At 37.0% G+C, this 21,510-nt stretch overlaps 1 protein-coding gene across 6 annotated transcripts in view; it reads left to right on the forward strand.

The window, feature by feature from the left end:
- Positions 1-339: 339 nt before the first annotated feature.
- LOC5576331 (nephrin) overlaps positions 340-21,510 on the forward strand; it is a 1,001,823-nt gene continuing 980,652 nt past the window's right edge. For 2 of the 6 annotated variants that reach the window (XM_021855560.1, XM_021855563.1), the window contains exon 1: positions 340-2,051. In XM_021855560.1, the coding sequence (XP_021711252.1) occupies positions 1,877-2,051 (175 nt within the window). In that variant the 5' untranslated portion in view covers positions 340-1,876. The remainder of the gene's footprint in view (positions 2,052-21,510) is intronic. The other 4 variants (XM_021855562.1, XM_021855564.1, XM_021855561.1 and 1 more) reach the window with 3 other exon arrangements.

A 21,510-nucleotide genomic window follows, 5' to 3' on the forward strand; every position in this document is an offset into this window, starting at 1 on the left:
GCATCCCGACTATTATCAGTTGCTCTTTCGTTTTTCTCCCGCGTTGCGTGTTGAGAGAAGAGTCCTTCGTGAATCTCCCGCTCAAAGGATCATCAGGATAATGCTTTGTTTATTTTCTTCGTTTATTTACCGTATCCGGAGGAGCGTGGCCACGGTCGGTCCAGTCGGCGAGTTGAGATTTCCCACAGCTTTCCGTGAGATGCGAGCGAGCGCGTTTTCGGGAGCAACTCTCGGATGCTGTGGGAGAGTCTCGCACGCAGAAGAAAGGAAACGCTATCGCTGAGCGTGACAATACTCGTGTCCTCCCCCCCACCGAGTTTCCATGTTCTACACCGCCCCTCCCATGACTTGGACCACGGCCCCGAATTACATCATATCTTTCTGTACAAATCTGCACCAAATTAGTGAGAGTTTTACTTTTAAACCGTGCGGTCACGTTCCGGGAGCCGGATGTCGAACGCGTCTTGTCGTCGTTGGCGAATTGCGAATTTTGCTAAATGCTGATAGGGGTTCTCTGATGGATGCTGGTTTGTGATTAACATCCATTCCGAACACGAAGTGGACACCGGGGATAGCAGTGGAGAGTTCGCGGTGGATTGACGTCGGTCCTGGTGTCTGCTGAAGATGACAATCTACGAGATGCGGGAAAAGTTGTAAGGATTCTATTTAGTGATTTCACGCTGATAGCAGGAGGGATTTTCCTTCGGGGAGGAAAACAGCAAGGATTACACCAGCCGAAAAGGATTTGGGTGCGATGAAATCTTAATGAAAATGTTGTCGTAGGGCCTTCTTCTTCGAGCGGAGTGAGATTGAAGGAGATGGACGCCTTATCTGTAGACTGGTCTCCGTCTCAATCTAGTAAGACAGCCAATGTAGCCTACGTTCTCGCGTGAAGCAGCAAATCGAAGGACGTGTTTCCGCCCCACGAGGCCGATAACCGCGATAAGTGCCCCAGAGATTTTGGGAAATCGATCCCTTATCGCAGTTTATGTCTGCAACTTGTTCTTCCGGGGTCCGTGGTCGAAACGAGGGGAGGGTTCTGGAAATTTATGGTGTGGCAAGATTGTGTGTTCTCCCTGGTGTGTAGTGTGCTAACTCACTAACAGTACCGCCGATTCTACTGGTGCTGTTTGATTACAGTTGATTTCGCTGACGGTATTTCCCCTTGCCCTTGTGAACTTCCGATTCGCAAACAAAAGGAGAAAAAAAGGAACGGAAGTAGCAATTCCGTTGGTCGGATCGATTCCACGTGCTCTTCGTGATTGTCGTAGTCGTCGTCGTCGTCGTCGTCGTCGGTGGTCGAGAGTGTACAAACCCAAAGTGTTCGTCGAATCATGCCCCCGGATGGCACGAAGTGATAAATTAATTAATTTTCCCTCATTCTGCGTTCGCGATTTGTCCGTACTTTCTGCAACGAAATACTGGGCCAGTGGATGGATGATAGGGAAGAGGGCTACGGGTCGCCTCTGAGTTCAGGAGGAAATCCCGAAGAGAAGATAAGCCGCAAAAGAATATAAATGTTTCCGATGAGGGTGTTGAAGTTGAGGGGCGGTACTTCCAGGTGCGGTGTGCGAGTGTGTAATTAGAAAGAAGAAAACCGCTTCGGGGAAGAGGTAGATTGGGAGATAAATCCAAGAATTAGTTCTTCTCAGACTCACCCACCCAAAGGAAGAAGAAGAAAGGAATCAACGCGGTGAGCTTGGCGAGAGAAGTCTATAGAAGATAGGTTCACCATACAAAGTGTCTGGAATGTGCTTCCAGTTTGTGGTGTAGGTGACCCACCAATAACCAACAAAAAGTGAGAATCAGGAAGATCGTAGTTGGAGGAAGTGTAGTGTGTTCTGGTGGGAAGTGCTAGAATCAAGTGTAGGTAGTGATGCCACCTCAGTGGTGGTGGTGGCCCAAGGAAAACATGACCCGGGTGGTTCGGAAGGATCGGATGCTGCTGTCTACTTTGTTGTTGCTGCTGCTACAAGGATTACTGGTACCGGTCCCATCATCGTTCGTTGCCGGTTCATCGGTCATCATCAAGGATGGTGAATATGAAAACAGTAAGCAACCTTATCACACAACCCATATCACAATGTTGATGTGTCGTATTCTGTTTATTTATAAAACACATAAATTTTACATGCAACCTACACAGTTATCTGGTGTGGCATCCCAGAGTCGATTCTCCCCTCTAGCGGATTTGTAATGAATAATTTGTGTATGGGAAGGACTAATCCGAATTCCAGTGAATATGTTTTGGTGATTAACATTATGAATTACATTATACATTATCTGTTGTTGACAAGGTGTTGTTGGTTTAATGGAATCCAAGTATTTGAACGCAGTGTTACTATCTTCGAATCTCGTAGAACCATCTTATTTTCAGAACCGTTTGTGCTTATCCATGGCTGAAAATTGAACTATCCTTGATTTTTCAAATGTTTTCTGAATTTTTCGAGCAACACTTCAAGTTTTGTCTTAATTTAAAAACTGACATAGATTACCTTTTTAAACCGCAATAAAGTTCAAATTGCTAGTAACGAACAGACCAAGGATGATGAAGTAAAAGAGTGGCAAAATTGTTAGTAATTATTGTGTTATGTCCTGAAATATACTAAGGTACCGTAAAACGGGGTAACTTTGATAATGCGGGTAACTTTGATAGTGCGTAACCCACCACATACTAAACGAAATATCATAACTTCAGTTAATCAGTTAAGCAAAACGAATGCAAAACTAAAGAATATTAGTATGACACTTCATGTAAGAGCGGTTTTCATATAAATCAAGAACATTTTAGGCTTTTTATACGAATTTGAAAAAATTACACAATTTTAGCATTTTCGAAACGCTTACAAACAATCTGTTCTACGATCACTAATTGATGTAGTTTTGAATAGTTGACCACTTTTCTTTGACAGCTTAGTTATCATAGAACTTGAATACGGTTTCAAATATCTTAGCGAAAAGCATTTTCACAAACTGGGACCATTTTTGTAATCTAAGTCAGAAATTTCCATATAACGTTAAACGCCTAGAGGTATGCAATGCCCTACAAATGTTCGTTATTCATTCAATTTTGTTCGAATCATACTCCATTATCAATGTTACCCCAAAACAGAAAACCAACTTTCGATTGTATGAAAAATTATATATTCATTCAAAATCAATCTTTTGCCAATTTATCGACTGTAATCGATAGCTAGGATGCCAGTACTTGTTTTAAAAATATAAATTGTAAATCTTTGAAACAGCATGCAAAAATATTCAAGTTTTCTTCGAAAAAACTATCAAAGTTACCCCGTTTTACGGTACTTTCACGGACAAATAATAAAATAAAAGTTTTTTAATCTATTACATTTCTTAGATTTTACTGAACTGAGATTTATATAAATTATATAGTTGGTTCTTATTTTGAAGCTCATAATTTAAAATGCGATTCTAGAAAATAAAATGTTCGATGTAGCTGTTCAGTTTTTATACAAGGATTTTCAATAGCCTAGATGGAAAACAATTGTACTTTTTCGCTAAAGTGAACAAAGGTGGTCTCCTTTCAATTGTTTTCGACGACACGCACCTTTTACTCACTAGTGGTTGAGAGACTGAAGTTTTGAAAGTACAAACAATTTTCTATGAACAGGAAAAACTTTCAATTGGAAATTGGTCGGTAAATCATGTACTTAAAGAAATTCATAGATTTTTGATAGTTCCTCAATCTATGACATACCGGTGGATTTATCAATTTGACATAAAGGGAAATATTTTTTTTATAAAAAATCACATTAAAAAAGCTCCTTGTGTCTAAAAGTGAGGCTTCGGTTAAAGATCGTACTGGAAATCATTCAAAGATTTCGTCAATAATCTGAAATGATTTTATAAGGAATCCAATTATTCATTGTTTTAACAATTTATTTGATTTTGCCAAAAATTATTGTAAAGCTCTCCAGAATTGTACGAAGGATCTTGTCAGCCAAACTACTTAATATCTTAAAAAAGATCCAATCAAAAAATATGAACAATGGATGTTAATTTTTTAACAAGGTGTTTGAGATTTTTCTTAAAATATTTTTTTGTTGATTTCCAAGAAATTTTTCGAAGGACTACTACAGTATTTTTTCTGATTTTTGTTTTTTTTATCAGTAAATATTTTGATCTTCTTCGAAGCGTGCTCAGCGATTCTTCCAGGTATTTTTTTTCAAGAACTCTTTTCAGAATCCGTCATGGAAATTGTCCAATCATTCCACCAAGAATCATCTAGCAACTTAGTGGGAATGTTCTAGAAAAAAAAATACTTTAAGAATGTTTCCAGTAATTTTTGCAAAGGTTCTTTCAAACATTTTATATTTTTCTTCTTCTTTCTGGCGTTACGTCCCAACTGGGACAAAGCTAGCTTCTCAGATTAGTGTTCTTATGAGCCCTTCCACAGTTATTAACTGAGAGCTTTCTTTGCCGATTGACCATTTTTGCATGTGTATATCGTGTGGCAGGTACGATTTTTTTATATTCCTTCATTAATTTGTTTTCAACTAATCTTCAGGCATATTTTTTAAGAAATTTTAAGAAACATATTTTTTAAGAAATTGTTTCATGTATACTCTTTCAAATTCGTCTGGGAATTACAACCGAAGTTTCTCAATGGAATATTGAAGTCTTTTCAGTATCCATGATTTCTTCTATGAATTCTTATGACATAATTTTTATACGATTTCTTACAATATCTTTAGTTAAGATCATGAGACGAGAAACAATTTCCCTAAGAATTTTTACTATGATTATCGAATGAAATTTTGTTGTGAGCCTTGGACAAAATATACAAGTTAAAAAAATAAGACACTTTTTCTCTGTGACGTGCTTTTTCGGATACTTCTAGAGCTTATTCAGGACCGCATTTACGGGGGGTTGCAAGGGAACCATGGCCCTGGGCCCCCACAAATCTCGACAAATATATGTATAGTTATACTTTCACGAATAATTAGAATCAATGCAAAAGTTACTACATACTTTTCGGAAACGCACCATATAATTTGAAACATTCTTTTGTTTATAAATCCGGAATGATGGGCAAAATTTTTGGAAATAGACTCTAATATGTAAAATTACTAGAGCAGAATATTTAAACATTCAGAATGTGATTGACTTTACGAGAAACAAGAAGATCGTGAAGATTCAAAAACGATTTGGATAAACAAGTGCTTATATTCTTAACGATTTTCTAACATGATTTTTCCAACTACAACAAAAGCTTTCTCAACGAAGTTTAAGATCAGGTTCGAATGCAATTTATATATCTGCAGATCAAATAATAGGACTTAACTGTATAATTATTTATTTTGAAAATTACTCTATCGATCACATTGCAGACCTGGTAAAGTTTAAGTGCCTTGAATATAGGAACTCTAGAGAACTCTAGCTTGAAAAAATGGACCAAAAAGAGACCTGACAAGAAACAAAAAGAGACCGAAAATGAATAAAACAGGACACAGAAAAACAAAATGTAACCTAAAATGAACCAGAAGAATAGAGAATCAGGCAAGACATTTCTTTTTTTGTTGTAGTGCTTCATTATGACATTACGACAGTGTTACTTCTCGTATTACTGTTTATATTATTTCATGATTTTTTTCTAGGAATTACGTAACAATTCAGGTATTTTCCCAAAGATTTAGATAATTCCGAAGATTATGTTATTATTTTCAGTGGAATTCCTCCACGAATTTATCTAAGGAATTTCTCCAAGAATTTTGTTTCGGGTATCTCAAGCATATAACCAGCATTTTAACAAGGGTATAGATTTTCTAATTTAGAATTTCTCCTAAGATTCTTTTAGTTATTTTTCAAGGAAGACCAAAATCCTCCATGATTGTATCAGGTGATTCTTCCATCGATTTCCTTAGTAACAACTGTAGAATTCGGTTGAAGGATTAGTGAAAAAAAAATTATCTGGAGAAACTACTAGTTTAGCCTTTGGAAAAAAACTTGGAGTAATGATGATGATGGTCCCACCACATACCACTACAAAGGTTTGAGCAAGACGATATATCTTGAAGATAATTAATTATGATTAATGTTAACCAGATTTGCAAACATTAAACGGTCTGATTATTTCAACATATAGAAACAACATTTCAAGTTTCCATACTGTACAGCAAAAAAAAAAAAGATAAAAATCCCGCCGATGATGTTGAAACTATCGGAAGAATTTGACATTCAACCAGAAAACTCACTACTAATGCATGGCATCCACCAACAGCCTAAATTTTCAATTCAAATGAAAAGTAATCAAACAGTCGTTTGACCTGTGTACCGCGGGACTCAAACCTCCGTAGACTACACATGAAAAGGAATAAGCTATAACTACGTCAATATATAAAAAATCCATGATCGAGGCGAACATCGCAGTTTATTATTGCCCCAATATATACAATATAGTCAATACAAAATATCCGTTAGTCAAAACTTCGTCAAGATACAATATTAGTCAAGTACAAAAAAGTTAATATGTAGCTGCTCAGAAGGCAGCTTTGACGTGTGAAATGCGTAGTCTCTTATCCTGTGATAGAGTGGCAGCACGATTGATGTGTATGTTCTTAATTCAGTCGCGTTTCTAGTATTGTATCTATGAATATCACTTCTTCTTTCAATTCGATCACACAAATATCGAGGCGATAAACCGTTAATCACTTTAAAAATGAACACCATCGTCAAGAAGACAATTCTTCGCTCCACCGATTACCACTGAAGAGCATCTAATAAAAAAGACGAGGAAGTAATTCAGTTGCATCTCAAAATCAACTCCTAATCAAAAGTAATCCCTGAGGAAGTAACTGGAGGTGAATCGTTGGAGTGCTCAAGGTTTGTTTTTTTTTTGAGAAAGCCTTTGCAAAACCGCTGGAAGAATTTCTGGGATTTGGTAGAGAAATCTCTAGAAAAAATCTGGAGAGATTTCAGTATGAGTCCCTGAAAGTATTTCAGATGAAATCTCTGTACAAATCACTAGAAGATTTCTTGAAGTTTTTCCATGAGACATGTGAGAGGAAATTCTTAAAGAATCTGCTGAAAAGCTGCATTATAATCATTGATTTTTTTTCTCTGGAGCCCGTAAAATTTTCCATCAGAATTCACTGGAATCCTAATGAAGCAAAAAGAGATTCTAGAGAGCATTTTGATTAAATTAGAAATCTTAGAGATCTTCTATTAAAAACCGGGAGATTATTTAGAGTCTTTCATTAAAATAGATACCTAAGTCTCTAGAAAAAGACCTGCTACCATCCCTACAGCAATTTCTTCAACTCAAAACTGTTAAATAAATCTGTTTGTTCAACAACTTGTATATTAAACATGAATAGAATAAGCATAATTTGTATTATGGTACCTATAAGAAGAGAATCGTCAAACGAATTTTGCTGTTGACATTGACAAAAACATAACATTAGCAAAACATTTCATATATCTAGTCTATGCTAAAGTATCAAAATGTTTTTTTTTTGGTAAAAGGGCCCCCACATTTGTTAATCCGGCCTTGATCCAGGGTTTACACCAACTATTTTTTCCAATATTCAATTCAGTATTTTCCATCGAAACTGTCAGGGTCCCACAAAGAATTCAATAAGAAATTATTCTAATGAAAAACGAGATTCCCAAACACAAAGTGCTGTAAATGATATTTTTATCGGTTTTGAGTAAGGTATACTGAAAAATTTTACTGTTTCCATTTTCACGTCCTGTTGTTTTACTGTTTCTGATTTTCACGTCCAACAAAATTGCAGTTAAAACTTCAAACTCATTTTTCTCAAAGCAAATTTTTATCTCTTACATCTCTTTGGATCTAACCCCCTCAGATTAGGAATAGATCCACTGACGCAAATTCCACAAGGGATTTCTTTCCGGATTTCAGAAAAAATCTTCAGAAATACTTGGTGTTCAGACAGATCAGACTAGATGATATTTTGGATGTAAATATAAGTCAAGGACTACACCAATTCTGATATTTATGATTTCAATTTTTATACAGAATTTCTATTTAATAGATACGTTCTTATATTACGGCAAATATTGTATTTTAAATGCATCGAGAAAATTTTGTTGAAATCATTAAAAGCACTTGGGCTAGTTTGACTTGCCACCGAAAAAATAAAAAGTACACTGTTAAAAATAATGAACATAACTGTGGACGTAATTCACGTGATGACTGAATGACTGAAACAAAAAAACGTGTTCTTGAAGATGTGTTGAACAAAAAATGTAATTTTACATGTTTAAGGACTCGAAAACGATGGATTTCTCTCCATATATCGTTGATTTCTTCAGTTCCTTCATTCTGCATAGAATGTCCCTGGTGCTGGATCATTAGGATGAAGTTCGTAAGGCCAAAGCACGTTAACCGAATGGATCAATAGGCTTAATGGATCATTAAGCCGAATGAGTTAAAAATCGACGATAGAAATCTTCCTTCGAAAATCGATCAACATTTGACACAATGTTTTAAAATGATCGTCAATTTAAAATTCCGGGGAGGGTTGCTGAATCAAGGATCTATAGGATAGACCAACCGGAAATAGAACCCAGACACCTTCAGCAAGGACTTGCTTTGTAGTCGTGGACTCTAACCACTCGGCTAAGGCCCCAACAAACATACTGATTGAATGATAATGATTATCTAAGAAATTCCTGGATCCCGAGATCCCAAACTAAATATTTTCTCGACTTTTCATCAGGACATAAAGCATCTTCGGAGGAGGCCCAGCATGTTTTTTTTTCGAAGAATCATTTGGTCGTTGTGATTATTTACATAAAAGTTCAACTTTTAAGAAAATGGTTCACTTAAGGCTTATGAAAATTATTCAGCCCTGCATACTTCATATCAGAGCAAACTTATAATATTCTTGACTAAAGCCCTTAATCGTAAGGTAAAGTCTTCTCTTGCACAAAGTTTCTTCTACTGCAAATCATATTACAACATGTAGACAAATTCAAGCCCTCATGGTCCATACTTCATTTAGATGAATTTCCTACCACATGAAATATATTCATGCAAACGTAGTGTCTGTCTGAGAAGACGCTGGCTAAAGTTTTCCTGTCTGTCACAATATTTCACTGGCAGATGCACTGATTCCGCAGCCAAGCAACCGAGATGTGCATTCGCGCGAAACTTGCACAAACCCCAGCCAAGACTAATGCATTATAGTACCGCAACCGCGGCAGCACCAACAAGAGGCTGCACTTTTCGCTGCTCTGTGTGACGGGCTGTAAGATAGAAATACATTCTACCGACGTCAGTCCAGAAAATGGAATAAATTTTAACAGCGAACTTTCGCCGTTTTTCCTACGGGCCGGAGAAAAGGGTTAAGCAAAACACCCAAAAACCCCAAAACGAAAAAGACATCCACAGCAATAAAGGGGCTTCCACACCCAGCAGATTACTACTACGGAAAGTGTGAATGAATTATTCAAAACATTCAGAAATTCGCACCCCTCACCTAATCAGTCTGGTAAGGGTCTGGATGAAATGAGGGACCGGGCCGTGGAAGGAGCAGGAGAGAAAGACTGACAACAGTGCTCTAAGTTAAAGCAGAAGGCGAGGGGGGTCAAATGGAAAACTTTCTTCCTCCTTGATGGAACATTTTCGCTCTGGTTGGCTAATAGCTGTACAGTGACTGTAGGGTAAGGTGGGGCAAAATTTCGATCATAGTGGAATAATCGACATGTTCAAGAAAATTGAAACAGTTAAAAAAAAAAAAACAAATGCGGTAATTGACAATCGTATAACCAATTTAAAAAAAATAAAATGAATAGGAAAACGCTAAGATAATGTTTGCACTGGTTATATTGATGTGTGCGTTTGAAATGCAAATTTCAAATTGTGTTACCGCGTTTGAAACCCAGTTAGTGTGAATGACTTTTGGATTGATCTCTATATGTTGGCTTTTTCCTTTTGCTGTATTTAGAGCAATTTTAAAGAAATACTTCAGAGACTAAGAATTAAAATAAAAAATGGTTTTCTATGAAAATTTGTCATCACGTTATAAAGTCATCATTCATGTAATCACTTACATCTTAAAGCATCTTCTCGATAGGCTTAACTACGCCCCTACTGAAAAAAATAAGCTTTCATTTTTATTTTATTCCATGTGATGGAGGTTCGATCGGAAATTACAATTTTCTCGCCATAACCGACAAATAGAAAATAAAAATACAAATCTTCAACAATTTCTGAAATTGTCGGAGTGAGAGATTCTTACTCGAATAGGATTTGAACCAATAACATTTATTTTAGGCTAACAATCTCAAAATGAAACTTTTGCCCCACTTTACTCTACAGTTGGTTGGCTGACAGCGGCCACTGAAAGGAGGGGAGAAGTCAGCGAAGCAATGACGATAATTCGTCCCTAAAGTCGTGTTTCTCTGGAAATGGACCCGCGCCGACCAATCCCTACCAGAGCTCCATTTCCATTTTAGTGCTGGGCTGCTGGCTGGTAGTTATGGTCTGGGTATTACTGTCTGGTCTGGTGTAGGAATAGGATCCATCGAGAAGGCAGTACATAGTTCCCTGGGAAACGATGCCAGTGATTGTTGTTTGTCGGCTTCCAAGGTCGGAAATAATGACGGTCAATATTGGGTCTTGAGAGAACGAAGGGTGGTGGATGATGAATCAGAGCCAATGCCATGCAGTGTGCCTCGTAATTGCGAACAAATATGAAATTTGAGATTAATGGTCCAGTGATTGAATGTGGGGCTTGGGTAATGTTAAAAAAAATGGAATACTAAAGATTTGTGCGGTTTTTTTTTGTTTTACAAAATATTAGGAATAACTTCAATATTTTTGGGTAAAAAACTGAAAAACAGTACATGTTGGAACTACTGATCCAAAAACTTGAACCTTCCGGTTCCTGGAAGCACGACGCTGGTTCTAATTACGAAAAGCGAGTATTTTTATATTTTTTTTTGTACTAGAAAGAATATCACGACAACTGAACATAACCGAAATGACATCCCTTGTGCTGTGCATAAACATTTTTTTTCTGCTCTTGGATTTTTTTAAACTACTCAAAGCAATAAAACAGTACTTCTCAGTGCTACAAAAACAGTATTTTTCGTACTGTTGATCTCGTTTCGATCCTTGTTTGGACCCGTGCCTTCGATTTCTCGTTGGACCCAATAGTTAGCGAAGGTAATCCTTCTCGGACACTGTCTCGGGTAACAACCTCATAAAAATTAACTTTTTCTTACTTTTATTCACTTAACATGGTTACAATCACGAACAAAAGGAAGGGTCCATCTCTGAATTCACAACTTCCTTCAAAAAAGTGGATTTTTAAATTTTTACTAATTGTGGCAAAAATTGAAGAAAGGAAGTTTCTCCGGAGTGCGCGCTATCTTCCAAGGGTGAAATTATCATCATCGAAATGAGCAATCAGTTTGATACTTTTGACAAATTTCCCGAACACCAAATCGAAGCAGTCTCTAGCCCAAGCTATCTGTTTCAAGTTAGGATGCAAAGAGTGCCGCCTATCGTGGTCAGTTGTTCAAAATTTGGAGGATTGCGACAGGAGACCTCCATTAGAGGAATCAAGGTTTCCTTCCTTATCGCAAAGAAAGGAGACTGACTCTTAAAGACCGTGAACTTCTTTTCAAACATCCTGATGAGAAGAAGCACAATTTTTTTACTTATGACGACAAAATGAACGTTTGTTCAAGATCGTTTTGAAAGGTCTCTCAATTGACTATAAGTCGCCTGAAGAGATCAAAAATGGAATAAATGATTTCCCCAAGTCCAAGTAATCATTATGAAAAAGAGAACCCAATATGGCATTGTTCGGAACAAGCTTGCTCAAAAACATTATTTAGTTCACTTTAACAAAAAAGATCCAAATAATAAAAAAGATTTAGAAAGAGCAATACTTATGTTCGATGTCCGTGTGACATGGGAACATCTCCAGAAACCTAAAGGAAATTTCCAGAATCTTGCGGAGGTTCTTCTCACGCTAAGGTTGTATGTCCTGTGCAGGAAGATACCAAAAAAAGGAAAAAAGAAAAGACACAGACACGTTAATGCTTCCAGTGGACGATTTGCCCTTTGAAGGAAGCACCACACTAGACAACGGACTAGCATACTAGCAGCGGGAATCGAACCGACAATCGATTATATTGTTACGATTAATCGATGTTTGGAGCACTCAAAATCTGGCGAATCGATTTTCCTCATTCGATTTTTTGTTTCGATACAAAATTATGTAATTGATTAGATTTTAATAATGCGTTGACTTAGTTTTGAATCACTCTTGAAATATTAAATATATTTTTTTTTAATTCAAAAGTCTTTCAATCGGGAAATTTAACAATTATATGTAATATAATTTTGTTTTATTTTGAAAGCTAGTTTTTGTTAATGTTCATATGAGCTTGGCATTCGAATCGATTCAAAAACATCGAATAAAATGGTTCGAATTAATCAGTGAATCGATTCAACATATTGAATTTGAATCGATTCAGTAACATCGATGTTCTGGTCAAATTTGCCCAACGCTAGATCATACCCAACAGATTAAATATAGTCATGCTCATTATGGTGTGGCTTATTATTCACAAAACCTCAAACTCAAAAATTCGTGTGCTCTTCTGAATTCAAATCACATTGAAAGAGAAACCTCAAAGTTTGAGCTAAACATATTTAGATTTCTAGGTAGCACAAGCGTCTTAAAGGTAAATTTTCAAGTTATAAAAATGGCCTTCAGTGAAATCATTATAGCTTCGTTATTTTCTATACAATTTTGAAACTTGAAGCACCATTATTTTCAAAATTAAATTAATTAAAACTTGATAGACCATGAAATTTGTCTTAAATCGAAACTAGTCTTAGTTAAAAATAGTTTTCTCCAATTTTTTCCGCATTTTACTAAAAAACTGATCTTTGTTTGACCATAACCTTATAAATACTCAACCGATTTTAAACTTTTTTCCATGTTTTTGAAGTAAATTTAGTTGTTTTTAAACTGTTCATGTAACACATTTTTCTAAGAAAGGCTTTTGACTTAGTTATTCAACAAAAACTACCCAAAAACATTATTGTTTAATGAAAAAAAAAAAACCTTTGGATTATTTAAGTTATTTTGCCGGAAATTTCCTTTTCTTTCCCTAAAACTTAAGTTTATAATGCACCTTGTTTTAATTACGTGTTGAATAGTGCATATATTTTTTAACATGTGCAAGAATATTTTTGTTCCAAAATTATTTTAAAATTGTTGCCAAGCCCTTTACAAAAGTTTAACAAACAGCTCCAGCTTTTGAGATATTTTTAAACTGCCAAACATTTGATAAAAATAAATAATTTTCGTAAAAAAAATAATGTTTTTATGCAGTTTTTGTTTAATAACTTGCTCTAAACAATTTTTTAGAGCAATGTCGGCTGAGCCTGATTAGCTACTCACCACATAGTAACGCGCGTGCGAGAAATATTTGTATATGGCGAAGTGCAACTAACGAATTATTTATCAAAAATGGGAACTATTTTCGAAAAAAATATTTGGTACCGGTTTTCATTAAAATTTAAGACTGATTGGTTTAGGCTGACTCCTAGTTTTGTTGATTCGGTTAACATTTACAAAATACCGAGTGTCAAAACCCAGTAAACACAAACTCGTATACGATAGCGCATAAGAGTACAAATGTGGAGGCGATATACGTACATGCGCCATAAGGCTGCGTGCAAGATGTACGTATATCGCCTCCTCATTTGTACTCTTATATCTCATCATATACGATGGTGTGTTTACTGGGAATAATCTGTTCGTGATATCTTGAAATTTTTGGATCAGATTTTTTGTACCAATGTGGCATACATATTTTTTTTTGCAAAAGGCATGGAAAAACGTTTCAGATGAAACATACCGGTTAATTTTATTATTCCATTAAAAAGAAATTTGATTTTATGAATTCCAAATGTAGTATTGCATTTGTTTTAGAAGAAAAAGAATATCTGAAAAGGAATTTCTAAACATACGTACAAAAGTGCTTGAGTTAGAATATCCAATAACTGCTAAAATTCAAATTATGAATCGATTGTTTACCCTCTTGGTGAGGTAGAGGCGCATCTACCGTACAACTCTATTTTTCATTTGTTGCAAGAAAATTTAAACGATAGGCCATCAAAAATGAACTCAAAAACTGTTTGTTTTCAACGTCATTGTTTTTCGATACGAATACTCACTGATATGTGGATAATTGTCCTGAAATTAATCCTTATTGATTTATAACAGTGTTTGGTCAATATTAAGGTATCAGAAGATCATTTAGGAGAAAAAATAATTTTGGCCATGATTAACCCAAATTAGTCTTGTGCAGGGTTGAGAAAAAATCAGAAATTCACTCTACAGTAGCCAAGCAAAGCCAATCACAGTCAGCGAATCCAGTGAAACTCACGCCCATCGCTGTTGTAGGTAAAAAAACCTTGAAAATTGCAAAACACCCGTTGCTAAGGGCAATCCAAAATTAATGTAGAAAAATGTTCTATTTACCACTGCATTTCCCGCATTCAGAGCCTGCAATGACACTAACGATTTAGATAATTCATTCACCCAACATAGGCTACTCGATGAGAATCACGTTTTTGTACTACTGTAATAGACCTGTGCAGGAGTTCACGAATTTGACGTTCGAGCGGTGCCGAATTCACTTGTTGCCATGGTCACGTAAATAACACGGCACCGCTCAAACGTCAGATAGTGAACCCGTGCATAGGTCCATTGGAAGAGCCAAGTGATTTTCGCGAAATTCAAGCCTACTACTATTACCATTCCCAGCACTGCTCCAACAAAACCGTCTATCAGCTCATCGGAATCCTAGTGTGCTGCGCTAGACGGAGGCTCACGAAAATTCTAAAAGCGCGCGCAAGGTAATGTGATCTCGGGCAAGGTATCTGGAAGGGAGGTACTTCAAGCTGTCAGAATTCCAATTCAGCCATTTTGAAATAAGAACTGACAGCTGGCGAGTTTATTTTGTTGATACACTAATCCCATCAAGTATACTACCTAGAAACAAAGTCTCAAAAATCTTTTTTTTTTGACACGGTTCGCTTATTAGGCTTATCAGGTTGACTAGTTTTCATTTCAATTTCACTATTTTTTCATTAATTAACGTATTCCAGGTGCATGGTGGTGCAAAGTGCAGAATGTTTCTGTGTTATTTTTTATACTGGCTGTTTAATAGTTCTATGCGAAACTCCCATCCCAAGAAACAATTTAGATTCTAATTGGTTTTAATTATGTTTATGATAGTTTCATCATAGATTTGAATATTGCTCTAGGTTTTATAGTAATTTTCATCCAGTTCAAGCATTTTGGACCGATTCGGTTCGATCGGTTTTAAGCACTTCAATAAAACTCAATTTTTATTAAGAACAAGTGACCCTGGCAACAGTTTTATGGAATTCTCGCCTTGCGTGGCCTGTCTGTTTCTCACGGAAGTCGTTTTTGAGCTTACGCCGCGGTGCGCCGCAGAATTCCCAGATAGCGACCCGTTCCAGTGAAGGATATCCACCCTGCAAGGTGGTGTGCTTCTGGATGTGATTTGATGTTCGAATGATTATAGCCCAACGTCTACGCTTTTTTACGACGATTGCTTAAGCTAGAAGTAGTTACTTTTCATTATTTTGTAGCTTTGAATCTCATGCTGTAATAAATTATAGTTTGAACACTTTTCTCCAAAATGGGAAGTGTAAATAAACAAACGTCAAAATGCGCTGCTCATGAATAAAACGCACAAATCTTATCACGTTCTTAAGGAAGATCAGCTTAATCAAGATCACCTTCAACCTAAGAACTCTCAAGTGATACTTGTTATGCTTGCCCGAGTTCAACCAAATTTATCATGGTTCTATGATGGTGTTGAGTAAAACTGCAGCCATGATTGAGATAATCGATGCTTTAAGATGGAAGCCATGATGGGAAATGTATGCTGCATTTCCTGAGATTGCAATACTATCAAAGCGCATTGCGCGTTTCGGGTGTTTCATGCATGATATTCACGATGTATTGTGACAATCGAAAGGACAGGAGGGTATCGAAAAAAAGTATTCATCAAAGATAATTCATTTGCATTTAGTTTCATATATGACAGGCAAACTAAGAAACAATATTTATTACTTCGTTATCCAAACCAACATGATAAGCATATTGTGAGTTGAAAGTGTCTTGTGAACTACTTGTGGAAATTTTATTGAAGTGTTGAGGACGTTCATAAGTAGATGATTACGTTGCGCAAACTGCCTTGGAGTAACCCGTTCCGTCTGCCAAGTTATGAGGATCGTTGCCGGCTGATTGGTCTGGAGCTGCTTCGAGTTCGTAGGGATACGTCAAGAGCTCTCCTGGTTGCTGACATCTTGCAAGGCCGAATAGACTGCAGCTATTTACTACAGCAGATCAACATAAACGTACAACCGCGAGCCTTGCGTAACAGTGTTATGTTGAGAACGCCGCTTCATCGAACTAATTATGGCTTGAACGGTGCGATTGGTGGAATTCAGCGCGTTTTCAACCGAGTTTCTGCATCATTCGATTTTCACCTACCTCGGTCAACTTTGCGTCGGCGCTTTGTGTCACATTTCGCAGAATAGTATATTTAAGTTTTAAAATGTTTTTAATTTTAGTTCATTCTATCATTAGGGCTTTTGAAGTCTGTTGATATTGACTGTTAAATAAAATAAAATTACGGTGTTGCTCTCCAACGCCGTCTTAAGAATGGGCCTCTATAGTCTTATGAAAGGTTTATGATTGGGTTGGCGTTGGTTTGAAGAATTACTGATTTTGTTTTTGGTTTTATAGAATTGGTGCTAGAGAACACTTAAACAATAGCATAAAATTAACTTTGCTACTTGGGATACAAATTGACAGTTTCGCTTTGCCACAGTTTTTGGAATTTAATGTTAAATATCTATTAACCCGTAAAGTGCCGGGACGAACCTAAAATTTTCAAAATGCTCGTTCTCAGTAATGCTCCAACCGATTTTCGAGGTTTTTGGCTTTTAGTGAAGGGGAATAGTTGTACTAACTTTCTGCGTTGGAGCCACCCCGCCAAAACCCTCCCCGTTTTTTGGAGATGCAAATATGTCTGTGTTTTTTCCGTTTTTCACGCTGAGATGACCAAATAGCTCTGGTTCTTAAATGGATTCGTCGCCTAGTTACCTAAATCTTAGCAGAGAGGTGCCGTTCAGTGAGGGGATGGTTACACACATCTCTGGAATAACTTGGCTCCGATGGTAAGTAACCTGGTTCTCCGGAAAATCCGGAATATTCGTGAAGATGGTCAATTCGTGAAAGTCGTCCTAAACAGCTGCGATTTTTTGCCAATTCATCAGATTTCATTATCAAAGAAGGTAATAGATGATCGGAATTGCTTATCGACATGAGTGGCCACTATACCGGCCTCCGGAAGATCCGGAACATCCGTAAAAATGGTCATTTCGTGAAAACCATCCTAGACCACCGGGATTTTTTCCAATAATATCTGAATTGATAATTATGGAATATAATGGATGATTTGGACTGTTCATGCACATAGGTGGCCACTATAATGGCCTCCGGATGATCCGGAACATCCGTAAAAATGGCCATTTCGTGAAAACCATCCTAGACCACCGAGATTTTTTCCAATGATATCAAAATTGATAATTATGGAATATAATGGATGATTTGGACCGTTCATGGACATAGGTGGCCACTATAATGACCTCCGGAAGATCCGGAACATCCGTAAAAATGGTCATTTCGTGGAAACCATCCTAGATCACCGGGATTTTTTCCAATGATATCAGAATTGATAATTATGGAATATAATGGGTGATTTGGACTATTCATGGACATTTGTGACCACTATAATGGCCTCCAGATGATCCGGAACATCCGTAAAAATGGTCATTTCGTGGGAACTATCCTAGACAACCGGGATCTTTTCCAATGATATCAGAATTGATCATTATGGAATATAGTGGACGATTTGGACTGTTCATGGACATAGGTGGCCACTATAATGACCTCCGGAAGTTTCGGAACATACGTAAAATTGGTCATTTCTTGAAAACCATCCTAGACCACCGATTTTTTTTTCTAATGATATCAGAATTGATAATTATAGAATATAATGGATGATTTGGACTGTTAATTGACATAGGTGGCCACTATAATGGCCTCCAGGAGATCCGGAACATCCGTAAAAATGGTTGTTTCGTGAAAATCATCCTAGAACACCACGATTTTTTACAATGATATTACTCAGTACGAACGTAACCTGCAAAATTATAGCGAGTCGAATGTAACAAAAGGACTCCATTATATATGATAGGTATTTATGTGCGATCTTAAAATTACATTGCTGCTGGTTTGAAAATGAGCTATAATTAGCTACCAAACTTGATGGATATATATAAAAAAAGTTCTAAATGGGATTCAAATTAGGGACCTCTGGAGCGATAGCGATGAATTGATGACATCTCTGGCGTTATTGTTTGTTCAGTCTTGGAAATCTCGTCAGTTGGAAGTGGACAGAACAAAGAATCATCTGAATGTTTTCATTGACGTGGTTTGATAGAATAATACTGTGAACTTGGCGTTTGAAATTTGGTTGCCGATAATTGTCGAATGGTGCCGAAGCCGTAAGTCTCCCTATATAGTGGTCACCAGAGAGGCCTCCGGAAGATCCGAAACATCCGTTGATATGTTCATTTCGTGAAAATCATCCTTGACCAGCGCCACGGATGGATGATTTGGATTATTTATGGAAAAAAGAGGCCATTATAATGATATCCGGAAGATGCGGAACACCCGTGAAAAAAGATCATGTCGTGGAAACCATGCTAGACCACCACGGTTTTTTTCAATGATATCATCATTTATAATTGTATAACCTAACGGATGATTTATATTGTTCATGGATATTAGTGACCACTGTAGGGGCATCCGAAAGATCCGGAACATCCGTAAAAATGGTCATTGCGTGAAAATCATCCTAGACCATCAAGATTTTTTCCAATGATATCAGAATATAATGGGTGATTTAGATTGTTCATGGACATATGTGACCACTATAACGGCCTCCGGAAGATCCGAAACATCCGCAAACATGGTAATTTTTTTGAAAATAATATTAGATCACCTCGATTTTTTTCCAATGATATCAGAATTTATAATAATAGAAAGTAACGGATGATTTCGGTTGTTGATGAAAATAAGTGGCCACTAAAATGGGCTCCGGAAGATTCGGAACATTCGTAATATTAGTCAATTCTTGAAAAATCATCCTAAACTACCGCGATTTTGTCCAATGAAATCAACATTTATAATTCTAGAACATAACGGATGGTTTTGATTGTTCCTGGACATTAGTGGACATTATAATGGCCTCCAGAAGATCCGGAACATTCGAAATAATGGTTATCTCGTGAAAATCGTTCTAGACCAACGCGTATTTTCCAATAATATCAGAATTCCAAATAATCCATTTTGTCTTTTAATTATGAATTCTGATATCATTGAATAGAATCATGGTGGCTTAGAATGATTTTCACGAAATGACCATTTTTACGGATGTTCCGGATCTTCCGGAGGCCATTTTGGTGACTACTTATGTCCATGACAAATATATATCATTCGTTATGTTTTAAAATTGGAAAAAATCGCGTTGGTCTAGGATGATTTTCACGAGATTACCATTTTCACGAATGTTCCGGATTTTCTAGCTGACCGTTTTTTACGGATGTTCCGGATCTTCCGGATACCTTTATAGTAGCCACTAATGTCCATGAATAATCCAAATCATAATTAAAAAATAATAAATTTGTGAATATTAAGCAGCACGCAATTCGGACATCGACGGAAAATTGTGGCAGGCATTTGAAAATTACACGCGTTAGCCAACAGCTGAAGCAAATATGACCATCTGTCAACCAATCAGGGCCCTTCCAAATATATTTCAGTTAAATCCTCTAGAAATTTACATGAATCTGCCACAAAACAAACCCAGCCACGCTCAACAATCACGCGACTAAGAGAACGCTCGGCATTGTTGACTGCACTTTCATTCACTTCTCGATGAAACCGCCAACCGTCGAAGTGATTCTGTGATACACTCATTTTACGCAGAACGTGTTCAACTTTTGTGAGTCACTTACTAAAGACTGGTAAGACAGCCGAGAGAGATCGGGCGTGTAGCTATCGCTCCAGAGGTCCCTAATTCGAATCCCGTTTAGAACTTTTTTTTTATATATATATCCATCAAGTTTGGTAGCTAATTATAGCTCATTTTCAAACCAGCAGCAATGTAATTTTAAGATCGCACATAAATACCTATCATATATAATGGAGTCCTTTTGTTACATTCGACTCGCTATAATTTTGCAGGTTACGTTCGTACTGTGTAATATCATTGGAAAAAATCGTGGTGTTCTAGGATGATTTTCACAAAACAACTATTTTTACGGATGTTCCGGATCTCCTGGAGGCCATTATAGTGGCCACCTATGTCTATTAACAGTCCAAATCATCCATTATATTCTATAATTATCAATTCTGATATCATTAGAAAAAATCTCGGTGGTCTAGGATGGTTTTCACGAAATGGCCATTTTTACGGATGTTCCAGATCTTCCGGAGGCCATTATAGTGGTCACCTATGTCTATGAACAGTCGAAATCGTCCATTGTATTCCATAATTATCAATTCTGATAACATTGGAAAAAATCCCGGTAGTCTAGGATAGTTCCCACGAAATGACCATTTTTACGGATGTTCCGGATCTTCCGGAGGCCATTATAGTGGCCACCTATGTCCATGAACAGTCCAAATCGTCCACTATATTCCATAATTATCAATTCTGATAACATTGGAAAAAATCCCGGTGGTCTAGGATAGTTCCCACGAAATGACCATGTTTACGGATGTTCCGGATCTTCCGGAGGACATTATAGTGGCCACCTATGTCCATGAACGGTCCAAATCACCCATTATATTCCATAATTATCAATTCAGATATTATTGGAAAAAATCCCGGTGGTCTAGGATGGTTTTCACGAAATGACCATTTTTACGGATGTTCCGGATCTTCCGGAGGTCATTATAGTGGCCACCTATGTCCATGAACGGTCCAAATCATCCATTATATTCCATAATTATCAATTTTGATATCATTGGAAAAAATCTCGGTGGTCTAGGATGGTTTTCACGAAATGGCCATTTTTACGGATGTTCCGGATCTTCCGGAGGCCGGTATAGTGGCCACTCATGTCGATAAGCAATTCCGATCATCTATTACCTTCTTTGATAATGAAATCTGATGAATTGGCAAAAAATCGCAGCTGTTTAGGACGACTTTCACGAATTGACCATCTTCACGAATATTCCGGATTTTCCGGAGAACCAGGTTACTTACCATCGGAGCCAAGTTATTCCCGAGATGTGTGTAACCATCCCCTCACTGAACGGCACCTCTCTGATAAGATTTAGGTAACTAGGCGACGAATCCATTTAAGAACCAGAG

Source organism: Aedes aegypti, chromosome 3, assembly GCF_002204515.2.
Source record: "Aedes aegypti strain LVP_AGWG chromosome 3, AaegL5.0 Primary Assembly, whole genome shotgun sequence".
Lineage (NCBI taxonomy): Eukaryota > Metazoa > Arthropoda > Insecta > Diptera > Culicidae > Aedes > Aedes aegypti.